Below are 17,535 nucleotides of genomic sequence, written 5' to 3'. Positions count from 1 at the left end.
AAAGGGGGAAACATAGATTAAGTATAACTACATCTGTATGTATCCGCACACTCATCTGTTGCTTTCTTTCTTTCTTTTTTTTTTTTTTTAAGATTTTATTTACTCTTTTATTTACTCTGGCATCCCCAGACTCATCTGTTCCATATATATGTATATGTATGTTTGTATATTCCCACACATTCTGTCTCTCAGTAGAAAATACCATAAAAAGACAATGACAAAGAATGCCTGGGTGGCTCAGCTGTTGAGCATCTGCCTTTGGCTCAGGGCGTGACCCTGGGGTCCTGGGATTGCATCCCGCATTGGGCTCCCTGCACAGAGCCTGCTTTTCCCTCTGCCCATGTCTCTCCCCCTCTCTCTCTCTCTGTCTCTGTCTCTCATAAATAATAAAATCTTTTAAAAAAAAAGACAATGACAAACTGGAAGAATGTTTGCCACTTATATCACTGACAATGTGTTAATCTCTCCAATATATAAAAGTCCTCTAAAACTGAGGCAGAAAAAGATGAATAGCTTTACAGAGAGATGGGCAAGAGAAAATGAACAGCGAGTTCATAGAGCCTAATACAGATTAACCTTATATGAAAAGGTGCCCACCCCATAGTAAAAGAGATGCACATTACAACAACACAAGATACCATTTCTTTCCCATCAGATGGGCCAAAGTCCAGCATTTTGACGAATACCTTCTTGGTGGCTGTGTTTGGAAGTTGAAGCTACTGTATTACATTGAGAATATGCAGATTGTGACCTGCTGAATGGGGAGGAACAAGCCACCTATAGGGGTTAGCAGGTAGCTCTCTCACCATCTGAGCTCCCACTTTGGGGAAGTAAAAACTTATGGGGCCTTCTTTTCAAAAAAATTTTTTTAAGATTTGATTTATTTATTTGAGAGAGACAGACACAACGACAGAGATAGCAGTGAGAGAGAGCACTGACAGGGAGAAGAGGGAGAAAAATGTACGTGGGGGTTAACCCCAGGACCCTGGATCGTGACCTGAGCTGAAGGCAGATGTTTAACCAGCTGAGCCACGCAGGCGCCCGCCACCACCTCACCCTGGTTGATTTGCTTGACGGTGCCGTTTCGGTGCACCCACACAAAGGAAGTAAAGTCAGAAGATTTGTTACTTAGAGATCTCAGCCACAGAAGTGGGGAGGCAGAGATGGATTAAGATTTGCTGTGAATTGATAACGGTTTAGTCTGGGTGATAGGGATATTCTTATACCCGTTTTATCTTTTGTATACATTTGAAATTTCCTGTGAAAAATGTAGAGTTTAAGAATGCACAAGTGAAGAGAGTGCATTTAGAATTGTGTCACTGAGGCCAAGACGAGCAACTGGACATGAAGTCCTTACACAATTTTATGTGCCTGATAAATTTACAGCAGACTCTCAGGGTGCTTGACTGGCTCAGTTGGTGTAACATGTGATTCTCGATCTTGGGGTTGTAAATTCAAGCCCCATGGTGGGGGCAGATATTACTTAAAAATAATTAAAAAAAAAACCCAACTCCCTTTATTTCTAGTTTATATTATAAGTGGTTTAGTTAGCTGGTGTCTGTGGGTGTGTGTGTTGGGGGGTAATACAGTGTTTAAGATATATTTTTCTATTAGCGCAATTCTAAACTTTAAACCAACTTATAAAGTATGTAGTTGTTTATTGGCCCCATATAATCCCCTATCATCTTTTGGATAACCAAAAGAATTGACTTGGAGGAAGTGAAGTTGTTCTCACATGTCCTGGGAGTGCCATATTTTCTTGCAAAGTTTGCTTGGGCATTGATTTGGGTATACCTGGCAAAAAAGAAAACTCAGGGTGGAGTTTTTTTTTTTTTTTTTCAAATTTAATGTTGGGATTGTTCATTTAGTGATTTTTGAACATGTTGTTTTAATGACTTGTAAGGCGCTTAATTAGGTCATATAAAATTACATGTAAGATGAAAAACCATCATCTTCTAAACCTTTTTGCTTTGTTTTCCTCATTACATCTTAGAAAGATAATGGAATTAATTTAGTGATACCTAATGCTATTAAACATGATCATGTTAACTTTTCTATTCTACCAACAGATTAATATTAAAATTGGAAGTTTGTATCAATTGCTGAGTATTGGAAATTGGATGTGATGGCAGCAGAATTTATAAAGAGTTGCTGTAGAGGATGTTTCTATGGAGAAACAGAAAAGCACAATTGTGAGTTTGGCTTCTTTTGGCTTCAACAAACACTTATTTAATGTATTTTTTATCTGTGGCATTTCATAATATAAAGATGAGTCAGACATAGTCCGTAACTTCACGGGGGAGACAGAAACAAATATGAGGCGCACTAGGTAAGTATTAAAGTACCCTGGGGCAAGGCAGGGGTGGAGAGTGAGAAATTCAAGGTTCAACCAGGCAGACACCCGGGACATCACCACCGACTGACAAGAGGATGGTGCTTGGTATGGGAATCTGCAGAGGATGTCAGCAGCGGGGTGGGAAGAAGGAAGTAAGAGAAGTGAGCACTAGACCTGAGGATTTACGTGGATGAAGTGGTACAGGCAGAGGCAGGGAGGGAGGTGCTGCATGTGGTTGGGGGCAATACACGCTGGCAAATGTTTCCATTTGAACAAAGACAATTCCTAGTTTATGAACATGTCTTAGTGCACTAAGACATGCCTTTCACAGGTGAGTGACGTTTCATCTCCTCAAGAATCCACGTTTCTGAAAGCCTCCTGGGGAGTTCCCTTTCAATCGTAGGGTCTCCTCACCTCATCAGAGTTATGACTGGAACTTTACTTTTCTCTGGCTTTTCCTTGTATTCCTCCATCTAGAGTATAGCTCCCTTGTATGTCTGAGTACGAGGGCTTCTGTTTGCATTAAAATGTTTGGTAAATTCCTATGCAGCAATATTTGTACTTTGATATTGTACATAAAGATGAGCTCTGGGTGTCCCTTGCATCCCTGTCCTAAGTCACCAGCTTAGGAATCACATAGCATTTGAGACAGGGACAGAAGAGGTCCCAGAAGCTGGCACAGGGAGACCAGCTATTATTATTAGGGTAGAAAGACATTTTATCTTGTGATTGGGTGAAGGTTTTTGTAGACTTGGAGGCCTTTAGCTTCTTTTTAGAATTCTTTTATATATTTGAGACTGATGTTTACCACCAGTACTGACAACAAGAATTGATTCGTTGACAATATTTTTAAGTGACTGGCCTTTTCTTGAAAGATTTCTTGAAAGAAAGCATTGTAGAATTAATTACAGAATAAACTTGTTATTGCTGGGACAGAATTAATGCAGATTCCTATCAAGTGCTTGATAGGACCTGCAAGTAGTAATTTCTGCATCAGCAGTTTGTTCTCAAACAATTAAGTACATACCAAAGCGTGCTAACTTTAGATTATTAAATATGTCTACATTCATATTTGTGATTTTTCTTTTATTTTTTTTTTCCTACTTCTTTTACACACAGTTTTCATGGAAAGAGACTTTAAAGCAGCAGTCTCGGCGGGTCAAGATACCACGGTCCGTGTACCTCCGTTGACTTCCATCTCCGTCAAGCCCCAGGTTGGCTGTACTGAGGATTACTTACTTTCCAAATTACCATCTGATGGCAGAGAAGTACCGTTTGTGGTACCGAGGTTTAAGCTCTCCTATGTTCAGCCCAGGGCGCAAGGAACTCCTTCACATCTGGAAGAGCTAGAAGGTAAACAGTGACACAGGATTTAAAAATCAACACACGTAGCATTTGAATGCTATTGTTTCCATGATTTTGCTCTTTTATACCTTGAAAGATACAAAAGTCTTTTATGTATGAATTTTACATTTTATATGTTTTGCTCTTTCTGTAGAGGAACTTAATGTATAATATTTTTGAAAGGCCTCATTATGAAATCTGATCAGTCAACACATTTGTGTTTAGATGTGGCCTTTTTAAAAAAATATTTAAAATCAGTTAACAGTGTTTTATTAGTTTCAGAGGTAGAGTTTAGTGATTCATCAGTTGTACACAACACCCAGTGCTCATCCCATTATGTGCCCTCCTTCATCCACTTACCTGCCCCATCCACCTCCCTTCCAACGACCCTCAGTGTGTTTCTTAGAGTTGAGTCTCCTATGGTTTGTCTCCCTCTCTGATTTCATCTTATTTTTCCCTTCCTTCCCCTATGATCCTCTGTTTTGTTTCTTAAATCCCACATATGAGTGAAATCTATGATATTTGTCTTTCTCTGACTGACTTATTTCACCTAGCATAATAGTTTCATCAACGTTGTTGCAAATGGTAAGATTTATTATTTTTGATGGCTGAATAATATTTCATTGTATATATAACTTCCTAGTCTAAATAGCCACTTGAATGGGATGGATTCATTGGGTAAATTTTGGCTGATGTCATTAGAGGTCAATGGAGTAATGATGATAAGAAGAAGCAGCATATAATTCTTGTATTTTAAAAACAATTTGCTTTCGTCCATTGAAACACTGTTACAGGGCAGCCCCGGTGGCGCAGCGGTTTAGTGCCACCTGCAGCCTGGGGTGTGGTCCTGGAGACCCGGGATCGAGTCCCGCGTCGGGCTCCCTGCATGGGGCCTGCTTCTCCCTCTGCCTGTGTCTCTGCCTCTCTCTCTCTCTGAATGAATAAATAAATAAATCTTAAAAAAAAAAAAAAGAAAGAAACACTGTTTCAAGGTTCCCCCCCCAAAATTTTTCTTGTGAAAAATTTCAAAGGCACAGGGAAGTTGAAAGAATGTAACGGTGAAGGTTCCTCAGGAAGTTGAAAATACAGCTCCCCTATGCCTCAGCAATTGCACTATGAGGTATCTACCCTGAAGATACAAATGCAATGATATGAAGGGACCCCCGCACCCCAGTGTCATAGCAGCAACGTCCACAATAGCCAAACTGTGGGAGGAGCCACAATGTCCATCAACAGATGATGAATAGAGAACATGCGGTCTATATACACAGTGCGATAGTACTTCAGCCATCAGAAAGAATATTTACTATTTACACTGACATGGATGGAATTGGAGGGTACTATGCTGAGTGAAGTAAGTCGATCGATTATTACATGGTTTCCCTCATATATGGAGTATAAGAAACAGTGCAGAGGATCATAGGGGAAGGGAGGGAAAGGTGAAGGGGAGTCATCAGGGAGGGAGATAAAACATGAGATTCTAAGCTCTAGGAAACACACTGAGGGTTGCTGGAGGGGAGGGGATGGAAGGGTGGAGTAACTGGGTGACGGGCATTAAGGAGGGCACATGATGTGATGAGCACTGGGTGTTATACACAACTGATGAATTATTCAACACTACATCTGAAATTAATGATGTATTATATGTAGGCTAATTGAATTCAAATTTTTAAAAAGAGGGAAAAAAGAATATGACAGTGAATATCTGTATATCCACCACATGGAATCTATCATTAATATTTTACTGTGCTTAATCACATATCTAGCTCTCTATTCCTCTGTTATTAACCCTTTTTGAGTCAGGTGGGGGATGGGTGGAAAACACATTTCATGGTAAATTGCAGACATTAATACACTTCCTTCTAAATACTTAAGCATCTGTGTCATTTACCAGAGTTTAGTATCTGCTTATATTTTTATTCTTTTGGCATAAGCCTTATATGCAACAAACTGCCTCAGTTTTAAGCTTGTATTTGTTGAGTTTGGATAAATGCATGTACAGTGTAATCCAAACTCTGATCAAAATCTAGAATATTTTTCCAAGTATTTTTTTCTGCCCTACCCTTTCTCCCTTCTCATTCTAGGATTCCAATTAGACACATGTTAGACCATTTTATATTGTTTTACATGCCTCTCAGACTTCTTTTCTGTTGTTCAATGTTTTCTCCCTTCTCTTTTCTAAAGATTGGATATTATTGATTTTCAAGTTCACCGTCTCTTCCCTCTGTCATCTCCCTGCAGCTGTTAAGCCCATCCAGTGAATTTTTATTTTAGACCTTGTATTTTTCAGTTGTTGAATTTATATTTGGTTCTTTTTTTGTAGGTTCTTGTTCTTTGCTGTGATTTCATTTTCTTCTTTTCATTATTGTGAGCCTTTTTGCTTTTATATCTTTGGGCATTAGCATCTTTATCTGCTAATTCTAACATCTGAGTCACTTAGGTTTGGATTCTGTGATTTGTCTTTTTTTTTTTTTTTTTTGGAGGATAGGTCACTTTTCATGTTTCACAGTGTTGGATGTTGTGTTGTGGACACTTTAAAATCTGTTACATTGCTTTGAGAAGAGAAGGGTTTTTGTTTATTTGTTTTTCTTTTTCCTTTCTTTTATCAAGGAAATGAACTTGGTTGGGCTATGCTGTAAATTCTGTGTCCTTGGTGACAGCTCTTATCTCAGCTTGTTTTTTTTCATCCTTAGTTGGATCTGTCCTGCATATGTGTGGCTCCAGGATCAGAACAGATATTTGAGCAGACTTTATTCACAGAATTTGGCGCTTGGAACTCTGGCCAGAAAGAGTGTGGGTTTTCTATTGGCGCTTTATCCGTCCTGTGCTGCATCAACTGTGGCTTTTGTTTAGGCTAATAGTCATTAAAAACGGGTGTCCATTCCCTTTCTTCCAAGGGTCAATGCTGTCCTGGATATGTACCACTTTTCATAACTCTCTGGTACCTTCAGGGTTTTGTTCATTTTGTTTTTGGTCTACAGTGTACTTTTGTTATCTATAGGAGACTTGAGTTTAGTGGGATGATCAATTAATCTATCTTTCCTCCCTCCCTCCCTCCCTTCCTTCCTTCCTTCCTTCCTTCCTTCCTTCCTTCCTTCCTTCCTTCCTTCCTCTTTCTTCAAGGAAAGAGGAACCCTGTGCTTGGCCCACCACTTTGTCTTGCATATGTCAGCAGTGTCTCTCAAAAATAGTGTTTAAAGACTCTTGGCCACAGGATATCCTGGTCTTTCTCTTGTACTTGTGACAGCATTGGGATTAAACCACATAAACAGTTTTGTAATCTGTTTTATTCATATCACACATTGTGAACACGTTTTCATATTCATTGCTTTTTAATGGCCCCATAGTATTAAATCAATAGATGTACCATAATTTTTTACTGAATTCTGTATTCTTAAACACTGAGTATCTAATATATTATTTTCATAATCAGAAAATAAGAAATACCTGGCAATATAGGATAGGCCTTCTTTTGTCTTTTCGTTTTCATTAAATCACTAGAAAACAGATTGCTTTTTTTTTTAAGATTTTATTTATTTATTCATGAGAGACATAGAGAGAGAGAGAGGCAGAGGGAGAAGCAGGCTTCATGCAGGGAGCCCAGTGAGGGATATTATCCCAGGACTCCAGGATTATGCCCTGGGCCAAAGGCAAGTGCTAAACCGCTGAGCCACCCAGGGATCCCCAACAGATTGCTTTTTGATTTGAATGATTTGCAATGAATGAGGAAATTGGTTAAATTATAGGCTCAGGGAAGATGTGGCAAAGCCATCTGATTTTGATCCTATGGGAGAGAAAAATTACTTTATTAGACTCAAGAAAGTGTTCTGGGCATCTAATTCTAGAAGTCAGACATGTGCATGCTGTATATGTATATGCCTGTGAGTGATGGGCTGACAAGGACATTTTGAGAGGGAGATAGGGCAGGCCATTGTCAGTGATGGCTGAAATTATGTGTCAAGTATCTGAAATTGTTTTGTTTTATTGCTTGCTTAGTGAGGGGTCTGATTATAACCATCACTTACTACTTTGTAAGATTCTATCATTAACATCTTTCTGTGTTTGCTTTGTCACACATCTACCTATCTATCCATGAAGAGAATGTATTTTGAATAAACACTGAAATTTTAAGTAGAGCTTTTGAGAGACGTAAAGTAAATGTCACTTTATGTTTGGTTTTATATGGCACTGTGGTTCTGTAAGTTGAGAGAACTTCCTCTTGAACTTTAATAATGGTATCACTGTATACTGTTTGAGGGGAAGGTTGGGATTCTGTAAGGGTAAAATAAGATCTGAATATTCTTTCTTAGATATAGCCTATAAATGTAAATGTAGTACGTCATCTTTGGTGCTACTACTCCAGACAGGGTATTGTGTCTAAACAGACTTGTGCCAGTGCTTGTGTGCTGAATGAGAGGGGTTAGTGTCCAAGGTGGACTGGTTCCTTACAAAGCTCTCTGGCCTCATAACTCCATTTGGCGCCCCTCTGCCTGTGAATTGTGCTTGGATTACACACACACACAGTTATTTGACCTAGGGTGAGGATAAGATCTCCCCTCATAACCCCATATTTTCTTTTTCTTTTCTGAACTCAGTGTGAAGCCACCTGTTTTATTGTTTAATTCAGAAAGTATTGGTTTTACTGTGAGTTCTATTTTAAATAGGACAAAAAAGAAGAAAAAGATGGTAATCATTTAAACACTTAAAAACTTTATAGCATGTCTCTATATTTTTTCCAATGTGATTCTTAACTTTGAAAGGAATTTGATAAATGGTTTTACCTGTTTCAAATTGCAAAATACACACATATAGAAAAAGGAGAAAAACAACTATGTATCTCTGTGATTTATTACAAAGCAAGACACATGTATGGTCACCACTCAAGTAAACAAATACCACCAGCAATGTGTAAAAGCCTTCATCTTCCCTCGTTTCCGTCATCAGTCCAGAGTAATCAGCATCCCAACTGTGATGATTATTGCTTTCTTTCTACTCTTACTTTCTACCAGCTAAGCACATATCCCTAAATGTTGTGGTTTAGTTTTTTCTGTTTTCTGACCTTTATGTAAATGAAATGACATATTCAGCATAGTCTTTTTGTTTATGGGTTCTTTCTTTTCTTTTCTTTTCTTTCTTTCTTTCTTTCTTTCTTTCTTTCTTTCTTTCTTTCTTTCTTCTTTCTTTCTTCTTTCTTTCTTTTCTTTTCTTTCTTTCTTTCTTTCTTTCTTTCTTTCTTTCTTTCTTCTTTCTTTCTTTCTTTTCTTTTCTTTCTTTCTTTTTTAGCTTTTTGAAAGTCTTTTTTTAAATAATAAATTTATTTTTTATTGGTGTTCAATTTGCCAACATACAGAACAACACCCAGTGCTCATCCCGTCAAGTGCCCCCCTCAGTGCCCGCTACCCAGTCACCCCCACCCCCACCCTCCTCCCTTTCCACCACCCCTAGTTCATTTCCCAGAGTCAGGAGTCTTTATGTTCTGTCTCCCTTTCTGATATTTCCTACCCATTTCTTCTCCCTTCCCCTCTATTCCCTTTCACTATTATTTATATTCCCCAAATGAATGAGACCATATAATGTTTGTCCTTCTCTGATTGACTTACTTCACTCAGCATAATACCCTCCAGTTCCATCCACGTTGAAGCAAATGGTGGGTATTTGTCATTTCTAATGGCTGAGTAATATTCCATTGTATACATAAACCACATCTTTATCCATTCATCTTTCGATGGACACCGAGGCTCCTTCCACAGTATGGGTTCTTTCATTCAACATAATCTTTGTGAGATTCATTCACATTGTCAGTAGCTTCCATTAGTTTTAACATCTGTACAGAAAATATATTTATTTTTCTTTATTCTAAGTGGCATGGTATGCAGTCATGTTTCTGTATAGCACACATTTATTTTTATTAGTACGTATAGATTACAGTTTATTTCACTAGTGATAGACGTTGAGAGTTTTTCCATTTTTGGCCATGATGGATAAGGATACTTACAAACATTCTTTTTTAAAATTTTAATTAGCCAACATATACTGCATCATTAGTTTCAGATATACAGTTCAGTGATTCATCAGCTGCATGTAACACCCAGTGCTCATCACATACGGAGCTCCTTCATGCCCATCCCCCAGTTGCCCCATCCCCCAACCCCTTCCCCTCCAACAATCCTCAGGCTTATGAACACTTTCATACACGTCCCTAGGTGCACACGTGCAGACAGTTCAGTTGTGTATGTGTCCCAGAACGGCATTGTCATGTCACAGGGTATATATATATCTCAGCCTTCCTAGAATTTGCCAAGTTTTTTTTCCATGGTGATTGCCTCAGTTTATATTCCCACCAGCAGGGTTTGGTAGATCACATTGTGCTACTCTCTTGCCAACACTTGCTTTTGTAAGGCTTTCTTATTTTAACCATCCTGCTGAGTCTGTAGTGGATTCTTCTGGGAGTTTTAATTTGCATTTGCCTCCTAACTCATGAAAATTGAGCACCTACTCATGTGTTTTGGCTATTTGGGTAGCCTCTTTTCTGAAGTGCCTGCTTGAGTCTTACAGCCAATTTATATTTGGACTTGCCTGTCTTTTTCTTATTGATTTGTGAAAATTCCTTGTATATTCTGGGGTATGAGCCCTTTGTTGGTTCTATTTGTTGCACATGTCTTCTCCCACTCCGTGCATTACCTTTTCACTCTCTTCAATTGAAAATGGAAAATTTCAATTTTATTTTATTTTATTTTTCAAATTTTTTATTTATTTTTTTAATTTTTTATTTATGATAGTCACAGAGAGAGAGAGAGAGGCAGAGACACAGGCGGAGGGAGAAGCAGGCTCCATGCACCGGGAGCCTGATGTGGGATTCGATCCCGGGTCTCCAGGATCGCGCCCTGGGCCAAAGGCAGGCGCCAAACCGCTGCGCCACCCAGGGATCCCGGAAAATTTCAATTTTAAAGTAGTTCTGTATATTAACAAAATTTTGTGATAAAATTGCTGTATTCCATTTAGGAAGTTCTTTCCTGCTTTAAAGCTGTGAAAACTTTCTTATAAATTTCCTTAAACATACAAGTTTTATTGGTTTGCTTTAACATTTAATTTAGACCCACAATCCACTTGAAATTAATGTTTTGTGATTTTTTTTTAGTTGGGGTGAAGGTATATATATATATATATATATATATATATATATATATATATATATACACACACACACACACACCAATATCCAGTTGTCTTAGCATACTTTAATGAAAAGATTTTCCAGTGCCACATTGGTTGTAAATCTCATGTCCACAAAATAATGAGTGTCTCTCTCTGTTCTGCTCAATCTTATTTTATTGTGCCAATCTTCCGTTCTTAATACGTAGGAGCATAGATCTTTCCATATTTTTTCCTTTTTGAAGATTTTTTTCAGTTGTCCTAGATCCTTTGTGTTTCCATAAAAATATTCTCTAATCACCTTTTTGTTGGTTTCTAGCTTTATTGCACTGTGGTTAGAAAACCTTATTCTGTGATTTCAGTCCTTTTGGAATTATTGAGAACTGCTCTGTGTATATCTTAGCTTCTGGTCAATTTTTATAAATGTTCTGTGTATTTGTGAAAAATGATCTTTTTACTTAAAAGATGTTCTTTGTGTAAGTAGAATAATAAAAGAAAACTCAGATCACAAAATACAGAATTGTTAATGGGGCAAAGAAAAATGCCAACAATTTACCAGACTGAGAGCAGGGTTCACAGCTGACCCCTGGCAGAGTGCCGTGTGTAGAGCTCAATAAATGTACTTTTTAAAAAAATATTCCAAACACATGTGATTTAGTATTACTTGAGACAAAATTTTTTCCCTTCACCTTGGATGCAACAGCTGTTAGCAAATAACTCTAAAAAGAGGGTCTTATAAAACTTTAGAAACACTTACTTTCAGCATCTGCCAGAGCATCTTTTGGAGATCGAAAGGTAGAGCTTTCTAGTTCATCCCAGCATGGAGCCAGCTACGATATATACAACCCGTACTATCGATATCAGCACATTTCACCTGATTTGAGCCGACGCCTTCCCCCTCGTTCAGAAGCAGTGAGACTATATGGATCAGGTATGAAAAATTTTTTGTATATTTTCCTCTTTAACAAATGTGGAAATCAAATTAAAACCCTGGAAGAGATGATTCTTATTATCAAAAAACACACACACACACACACAAAAAGAGAAAAGCAGGCTTCAGAAGTGATGGGATAAATGTTATGACTTCTCTCTGGTACTCTACCTAACATAAAAATTGAATGAATTATATGGTTGGGAGTTCCAAATTCCATTTTATTTGTACTTTTTTTAAAGTTTCATTTTTTTAGTATCATATATCCATTTAGAAATTCTGCAACAGATATTTATTAGCTTTTTTCTTCCCTGCTCTATTCAGTGAAAATTGTAAACATACAACCCATGATGAAATTATAAGTGTAAACAAAGAAAACAGAAAATGCCTACATGATCATAGAACTTTCTTAGTTTAATATTTGAGGACTGTATCAATTTTAGACTGTCATGTACACATCTGATTGTCAAAATTCTGTTTTTCAAGTTTTTAATGTATACAGCTATCAACAGCTGAATTCAAGGTGAGGTGCTGAAAACAAAGCAGAAGTATTTATTTATTTATTTCAGTGCTGTGTTAGGATACACAGTATTCTGAGTTCCATTCTTTAAAAAGTCTTCTAGTTTGGGGGAAAACTAGAAATACAGACTAGAAATATAGCAGCATTGGAATTCAATATTATTTTTTTAATGTGGTAAGTGCTCATTACATAGTTGAATTGCATTTAGCACAGAGGACCTACATTCTCTTAGATTATTCCTATGGGATGAAGAATTGTAATGTAAACAAAAAGAGTTCAGTTTTTCCTGCTTGATATTTGATATGGTTTTGAAATGTGTTGTTTGATTTACGTTGGTTTCTGTTTGGAACAAAAGTAAAATAATTGAAAAAAATTAAACTTTAGTAGAAGACTTTCTTCTTCTTTTTTATTTTTAAAGATTTTATTTATTTATTCATGATAGACATAGAAAGAGAGACAGAGGCAGAGACAGAGGCAGAGGGAGAAGCAGGCCGGGAGCCCGAGGTGGGACTCGATCCCAGGACTTGATCCTGGGACTCCAGGATCGCGCCCTGGTCCAAAGGCAGGCGCTAAACCGCTGAGCCACCCAGGGATCACCAGAAGACTTTATTTCTTAAATAGGTTGCATTTATATGCAATCCTATAGAGATTTAGTTTATGGTGATTAAGTAAAATTCCAATGTTTCTTCTTTAAAGAAAATTTTCCATGTCTCTTTGTAGTTTGTGATTTAAGGACCAGCAAACTTCCCAGTTCTTCTGGGCTAAGCAAGTCCATGTTTGATCTTACAAGTTCATCTCAACGGTTCATGCAGGTGAATTATTGATATAAATTTTAATTGTATACGATTATTTTTAAGGTAAAAATTGAGGAATGTATGAGTTATGTTAGAAACAACATATGTGGATCTTTTGTAGATAAATCTGTGGTAATATCTGAAGAATTAACACTTTGCATTTCCCATGTCCATTTTTCAGGAAGGTCTCAGCTGAATGCTAAAAGGCAGTCTTTTTTTTTTTTTTTTTTTCTTTAAATGAATCTTAACATCTCTCTGTTGGTATGTACTCAGGCAATCTTGAAGGCAGTTGGAATTTAAAATGGTATGGTTATTGATGTGCTTATTGATCTAACTCTCCTTATTGAACATAGCTACCTACTTAGTAAAAATTAGTATTTCTATTGAGATACAGGACTTTTGTTATTTATTAATATTAACACAGCATTCTCCTATTTTTGAAATAGAATAATTTTTGTTGTTTAAAAAAGTTTCTTTTAAACATATAAGTAAATTGTGATTATTATTAAAAATTAGAAAATAGTTAAGCAGAGTAAAAAGACAAATCACCTATATTCCTGTAACTGAGAGTAAAAACACCATGAAAATGTTATTATATATACTTGTGGGCTTTTGTCCATGTGAATGTATTTACATATATTTTATTAAAATGGAAATGTATTACAAATAATGCTTCATAATCCTCAGTCAAGTTAATTTTTTGCAGAATTAATTCTTTATAGCAGCAGCTCTTTAATGTGTATCAGAATAGGTTGGGGAGCTTGTTGAAATACAGGTTGCCAGGTCTCACCCCCAGAGTTTTTTTTTTTTTTTTTTTTTAAGATTTTATTTATTTATTCATGAGAGACCCAGAAAGAGAGGCAGAGACACAGGCAGAAGAAGAAGCAGGCTCTGCATGGAGGGCCTGATGTGGGACTCAATCCCAGGACCCTGGGATCACACCCTGAGCCCAAGGCAGATGCTCCACCACTGAGCCACCCAGGCACCCCACCCCAAGAGCTTTTGATTCAGTAGCTCTGCACTGGGACCTCAGTTTGTATTTCCAACAAGTTCCCAGGCAATGTTGATATTGCTGGTTCAGAGGGAACTCTGCTTTGATGACTGCTACTTAATAGGTTTTTAGGTAATAGGGCTCTTCCAAATATATTCTTATTTTTACTAGTACTTTCAAGTAGGAAATATGGTAACCTCTTTCCTTATTATAAAGCCAAACCCCAAACAACAAAGGCTTTCCCCATATGTAATCCAGTAAGTTATTTAAGATTTTCCTGATAACACACATAGAAAGCTTTTTTTTCTCTTTACTGCCTAAAAGAGGGAAATTCTGACCAGTAACACTTGTCAACATGGTTAGCATGTGGTTTGATACTAAGGTGGGTGTTGGGGCATAAGTGTCAGAATCTTAAAATTTGATGTGTGATATCGGACTTAAGGGCAATTTTTATCTCTAGAGACATGATTCATGGTCCAGCGTGCCAAGCACTTCTTCTTCAAGGAAGAATTCCCAGGGCAGTAACAGAAGCCTGGGTAAGGAATAAAGTTCCACCTTTTTATATTCTTAAGGGAATTATTTCTACCAAAAAAACAAAACCTCTAGATGGTTACATCTGTTATCTGCGTATAAATACCCAGGTTGGATGGCCCATTATTCAGTGTTCAGGCATGAATGCATCTTTAAAAAAAATGCGAAGCTGTTAAATGCCTTTTGTTTGTTTTGAAGTATTCTAGTGAAGGAATTTCCAGAAGCATACAGGATTAAAGCCATATCTGTGTTACTTGGGGGAAGTTTATCTTAGTTTTAACTTAAGTGTCTCAGTCTATATTTGAGTTAAATTTTTAAGCCATGTACTTTTTATAGTAGGCCTCCCCCAGCACTCTAATAATAACATTGAAGTGTGACTTCTTTTTTTATTAAAGTGGCAACTTAAAAAAAGTTATGGCATTTTTCAATTGTGCTCCTAAAATTGGATTGTATCAAAGCATAATTGGATTAGAAGGATTGCATAGCATGTCAAATGTTCTTGTCTTTTTACAATTCAGATACAATTACTTTGTCAGGAGATGAAAGAGATTTTGGGAGATTGCATGTGAAAGTGTTTTATAATTCTTCAGTAGAACAGATCTGGATCACAGTTTTACAAGTAAGTTAATTTAGTTAATACCAACTTTTCTTACAAGATTGAATGTTTTTGTTACAAACTTACGGTGCTCTTTCTGGGGAACTGGACAATACTTTATTTGGAATTTAGGATTCTGTAGTATTTTGCAGAAAACAGTATTTAAAAAAGACTAAAGAAAATAAATCTGTAGGTATGATGGAATTGTGGTTTTTAACCTTAAGAAGAAAATTGATATGATATCTAGAACATTAAATGTCAAATTATTTTAAGGTAGAAGAAATGAGATCTCAGTAGACTAAAGTTTACTTTTATAAGTTTGTATTTAAGTCATTAACTCAAAAACATCAAATATTTGTATTGCCAGGGTCCTTTTTAAAATTCAAACTGTATTTTTAATTTTTTTTAGTGCAGAGATTTAAGTTGGCCTTCTAGTTTTGGAGACACTCCTACTATTTCTATAAAAGGAATACTTACATTGCCCAAACCAGTGCATTTCAAATCTTCGGCCAAGGAAGGCTCAAATGTAAGTGGCTGTGATTGAATTTCATTTTAGGCTTCTTTTGTATTAGTCACGTTAAGCCATGTGAAGACTTGGAATAACAAAGTGTTTTATTTTGGGGAAATTGCAAATTACATATTCCTTACTTTTTAAAGACAATTTTGAGTCTCAAAAATACTTGATATTACATTGTCTAATGTTAAGATGCATTTAAAAAGAAAATCATAATCACTAAAGTATATACAAGATAAACAATTCTAAGAAGACCATTTACTTTTCTCATATGAAAGGAAAATGAAGGTCTATTTTCATCTTCTTTCTCCTACCCCACTTTGGCTTTGAGAAATAATTGCATGATTATAATAAATTTCTTTTAAATATTTCCAGTTATTATAATTGGAAGACTAATGATCCTGTTTTTGTTTTTATAGGTTTTAGATTTCACATTAGTTTATTTATTTATTTATTTATTTTAAAGATTTTATTTATTTATTCATGAGAAGAGAGAAAGAGAGAGAGAGAGAGACAGGCAGAGGGAGAAGCAGGCTCCATGCAGGGATCCTGACACAGGACTCGATCCCGGGTCTCCAGGATCATGCCCTGGGCTGAAGGCAGGCGCTAAACCACTGAGCCACCCAGGGATCCCAGATTTCACATTAGTTTAAATATATCTTCATTTTTTTCTTCTCATCTGTCTTCTCATTACTGCTTTTCCATCCAAATGAAATGTATTTTCTATAAGAATGTATGATTTAAAGATAAAGTAATTCAAATGGCTAATAAGCATGAAAAAGTTTACTCTAGTAATTATGGAAATACATATTTAAATTACACATTGTTCTTTCTTTTCTATCCTTCTTTGCTTATGAAAATTAGGAAAAAATTTATAAGTACTCTAGAGCATAGAACTTTATGGAAGTTATTTTGACAAAACACATCAAAGCTTTGAAATATTTATATGCTTTAATATGCCTTTACATGATGATTCGACTTGGAATGTGTTCCATGGAAATATTTAAATATATAAAGTATTCTTGGCAGTTTTATTCAAGGGGAATAATTGGAAAACTATCTAAATGTCTTATATAGGGGAATGGTTAAGAAAATTCACGCTACATATATACCATGTGCATTTGTTTCTTTGGGTAATGAAGTACCACAAATTGAGCGGCGTAGAACAATAGAATTTTCTCACAGTTTTAGAGAAAGTCTGAAATCAAGGTGTCAGCATGTTGGTTCCTTCCTTCAGCAGTGAGGAAGAATCTGTTCCATGCCACTCTCCTAGCTTCAGTGATGGTCAGCAATCTTTGACATTCCTTGACTTCATTCTATGCTTCCATCTTCATGTGGCATTTTCCATCTGTCACTGTGTCTTCACTCCACTATGGCCTCACCTTAACTTCACTAGCTACCTCTTCAAGGACCGTATTTCTAAATAAGGTACATTCTGAGTTACTGAGGGTCAGGGCTTCAGCATATCCTTTTTGAGGCCAAATTTAAACCATAACACCATGTGATAGAATACTAGGCAGCTATAAAAAATAATGTTTAGGAAGAGTTTTATAGGACATGGAAAAATATTCTTAATAAGTGAAAAGGCACTAATCAAAATTGATGTACATGTCTTAGTATCTCACTGTGAAAATATGCATTAGAGAAAGTCAAGATGGAAATAAATCTTAAATATGGTTATAGTGCTGATACTGAAGATGGATCCTTCCTGAATTAAACAGTTTCACTTTTTTATTTTCAAATAAAACTAAGCTTAGGAAAAATTGCTCTCCTATTAATTCTTGCATGGAATCTTACTTTTAAAATTTATTATTATTTGTCAACTTGT

The 17,535-nt window shown here is 36.4% G+C and overlaps 1 protein-coding gene across 4 annotated transcripts in view; it reads left to right on the top strand.

Annotated features, from left to right (window-relative positions):
- The window catches only part of TC2N (tandem C2 domains, nuclear), a 44,475-nt gene that overhangs the window by 11,478 nt on the left and 15,462 nt on the right, over positions 1–17,535 (top strand). For all 4 annotated transcript variants that reach the window (XM_072761154.1, XM_072761152.1, XM_025985583.2 and 1 more), the window contains 7 exons: positions 2,070–2,192; positions 3,455–3,688; positions 11,595–11,762; positions 13,003–13,094; positions 14,528–14,603; positions 15,117–15,217; positions 15,603–15,719. In XM_072761154.1, coding sequence (XP_072617255.1) covers positions 2,126–2,192; positions 3,455–3,688; positions 11,595–11,762; positions 13,003–13,094; positions 14,528–14,603; positions 15,117–15,217; positions 15,603–15,719 — 855 coding nt within the window. In that variant the 5' untranslated portion in view covers positions 2,070–2,125. The remainder of the gene's footprint in view (positions 1–2,069; positions 2,193–3,454; positions 3,689–11,594; positions 11,763–13,002; positions 13,095–14,527; positions 14,604–15,116; positions 15,218–15,602; positions 15,720–17,535) is intronic.

Source organism: Vulpes vulpes, chromosome 6, assembly GCF_048418805.1.
Source record: "Vulpes vulpes isolate BD-2025 chromosome 6, VulVul3, whole genome shotgun sequence".
Lineage (NCBI taxonomy): Eukaryota > Metazoa > Chordata > Mammalia > Carnivora > Canidae > Vulpes > Vulpes vulpes.
Note: the sequence above shows the minus strand (reverse complement) of the source record. Positions and strands in the feature narration are given on the sequence as shown.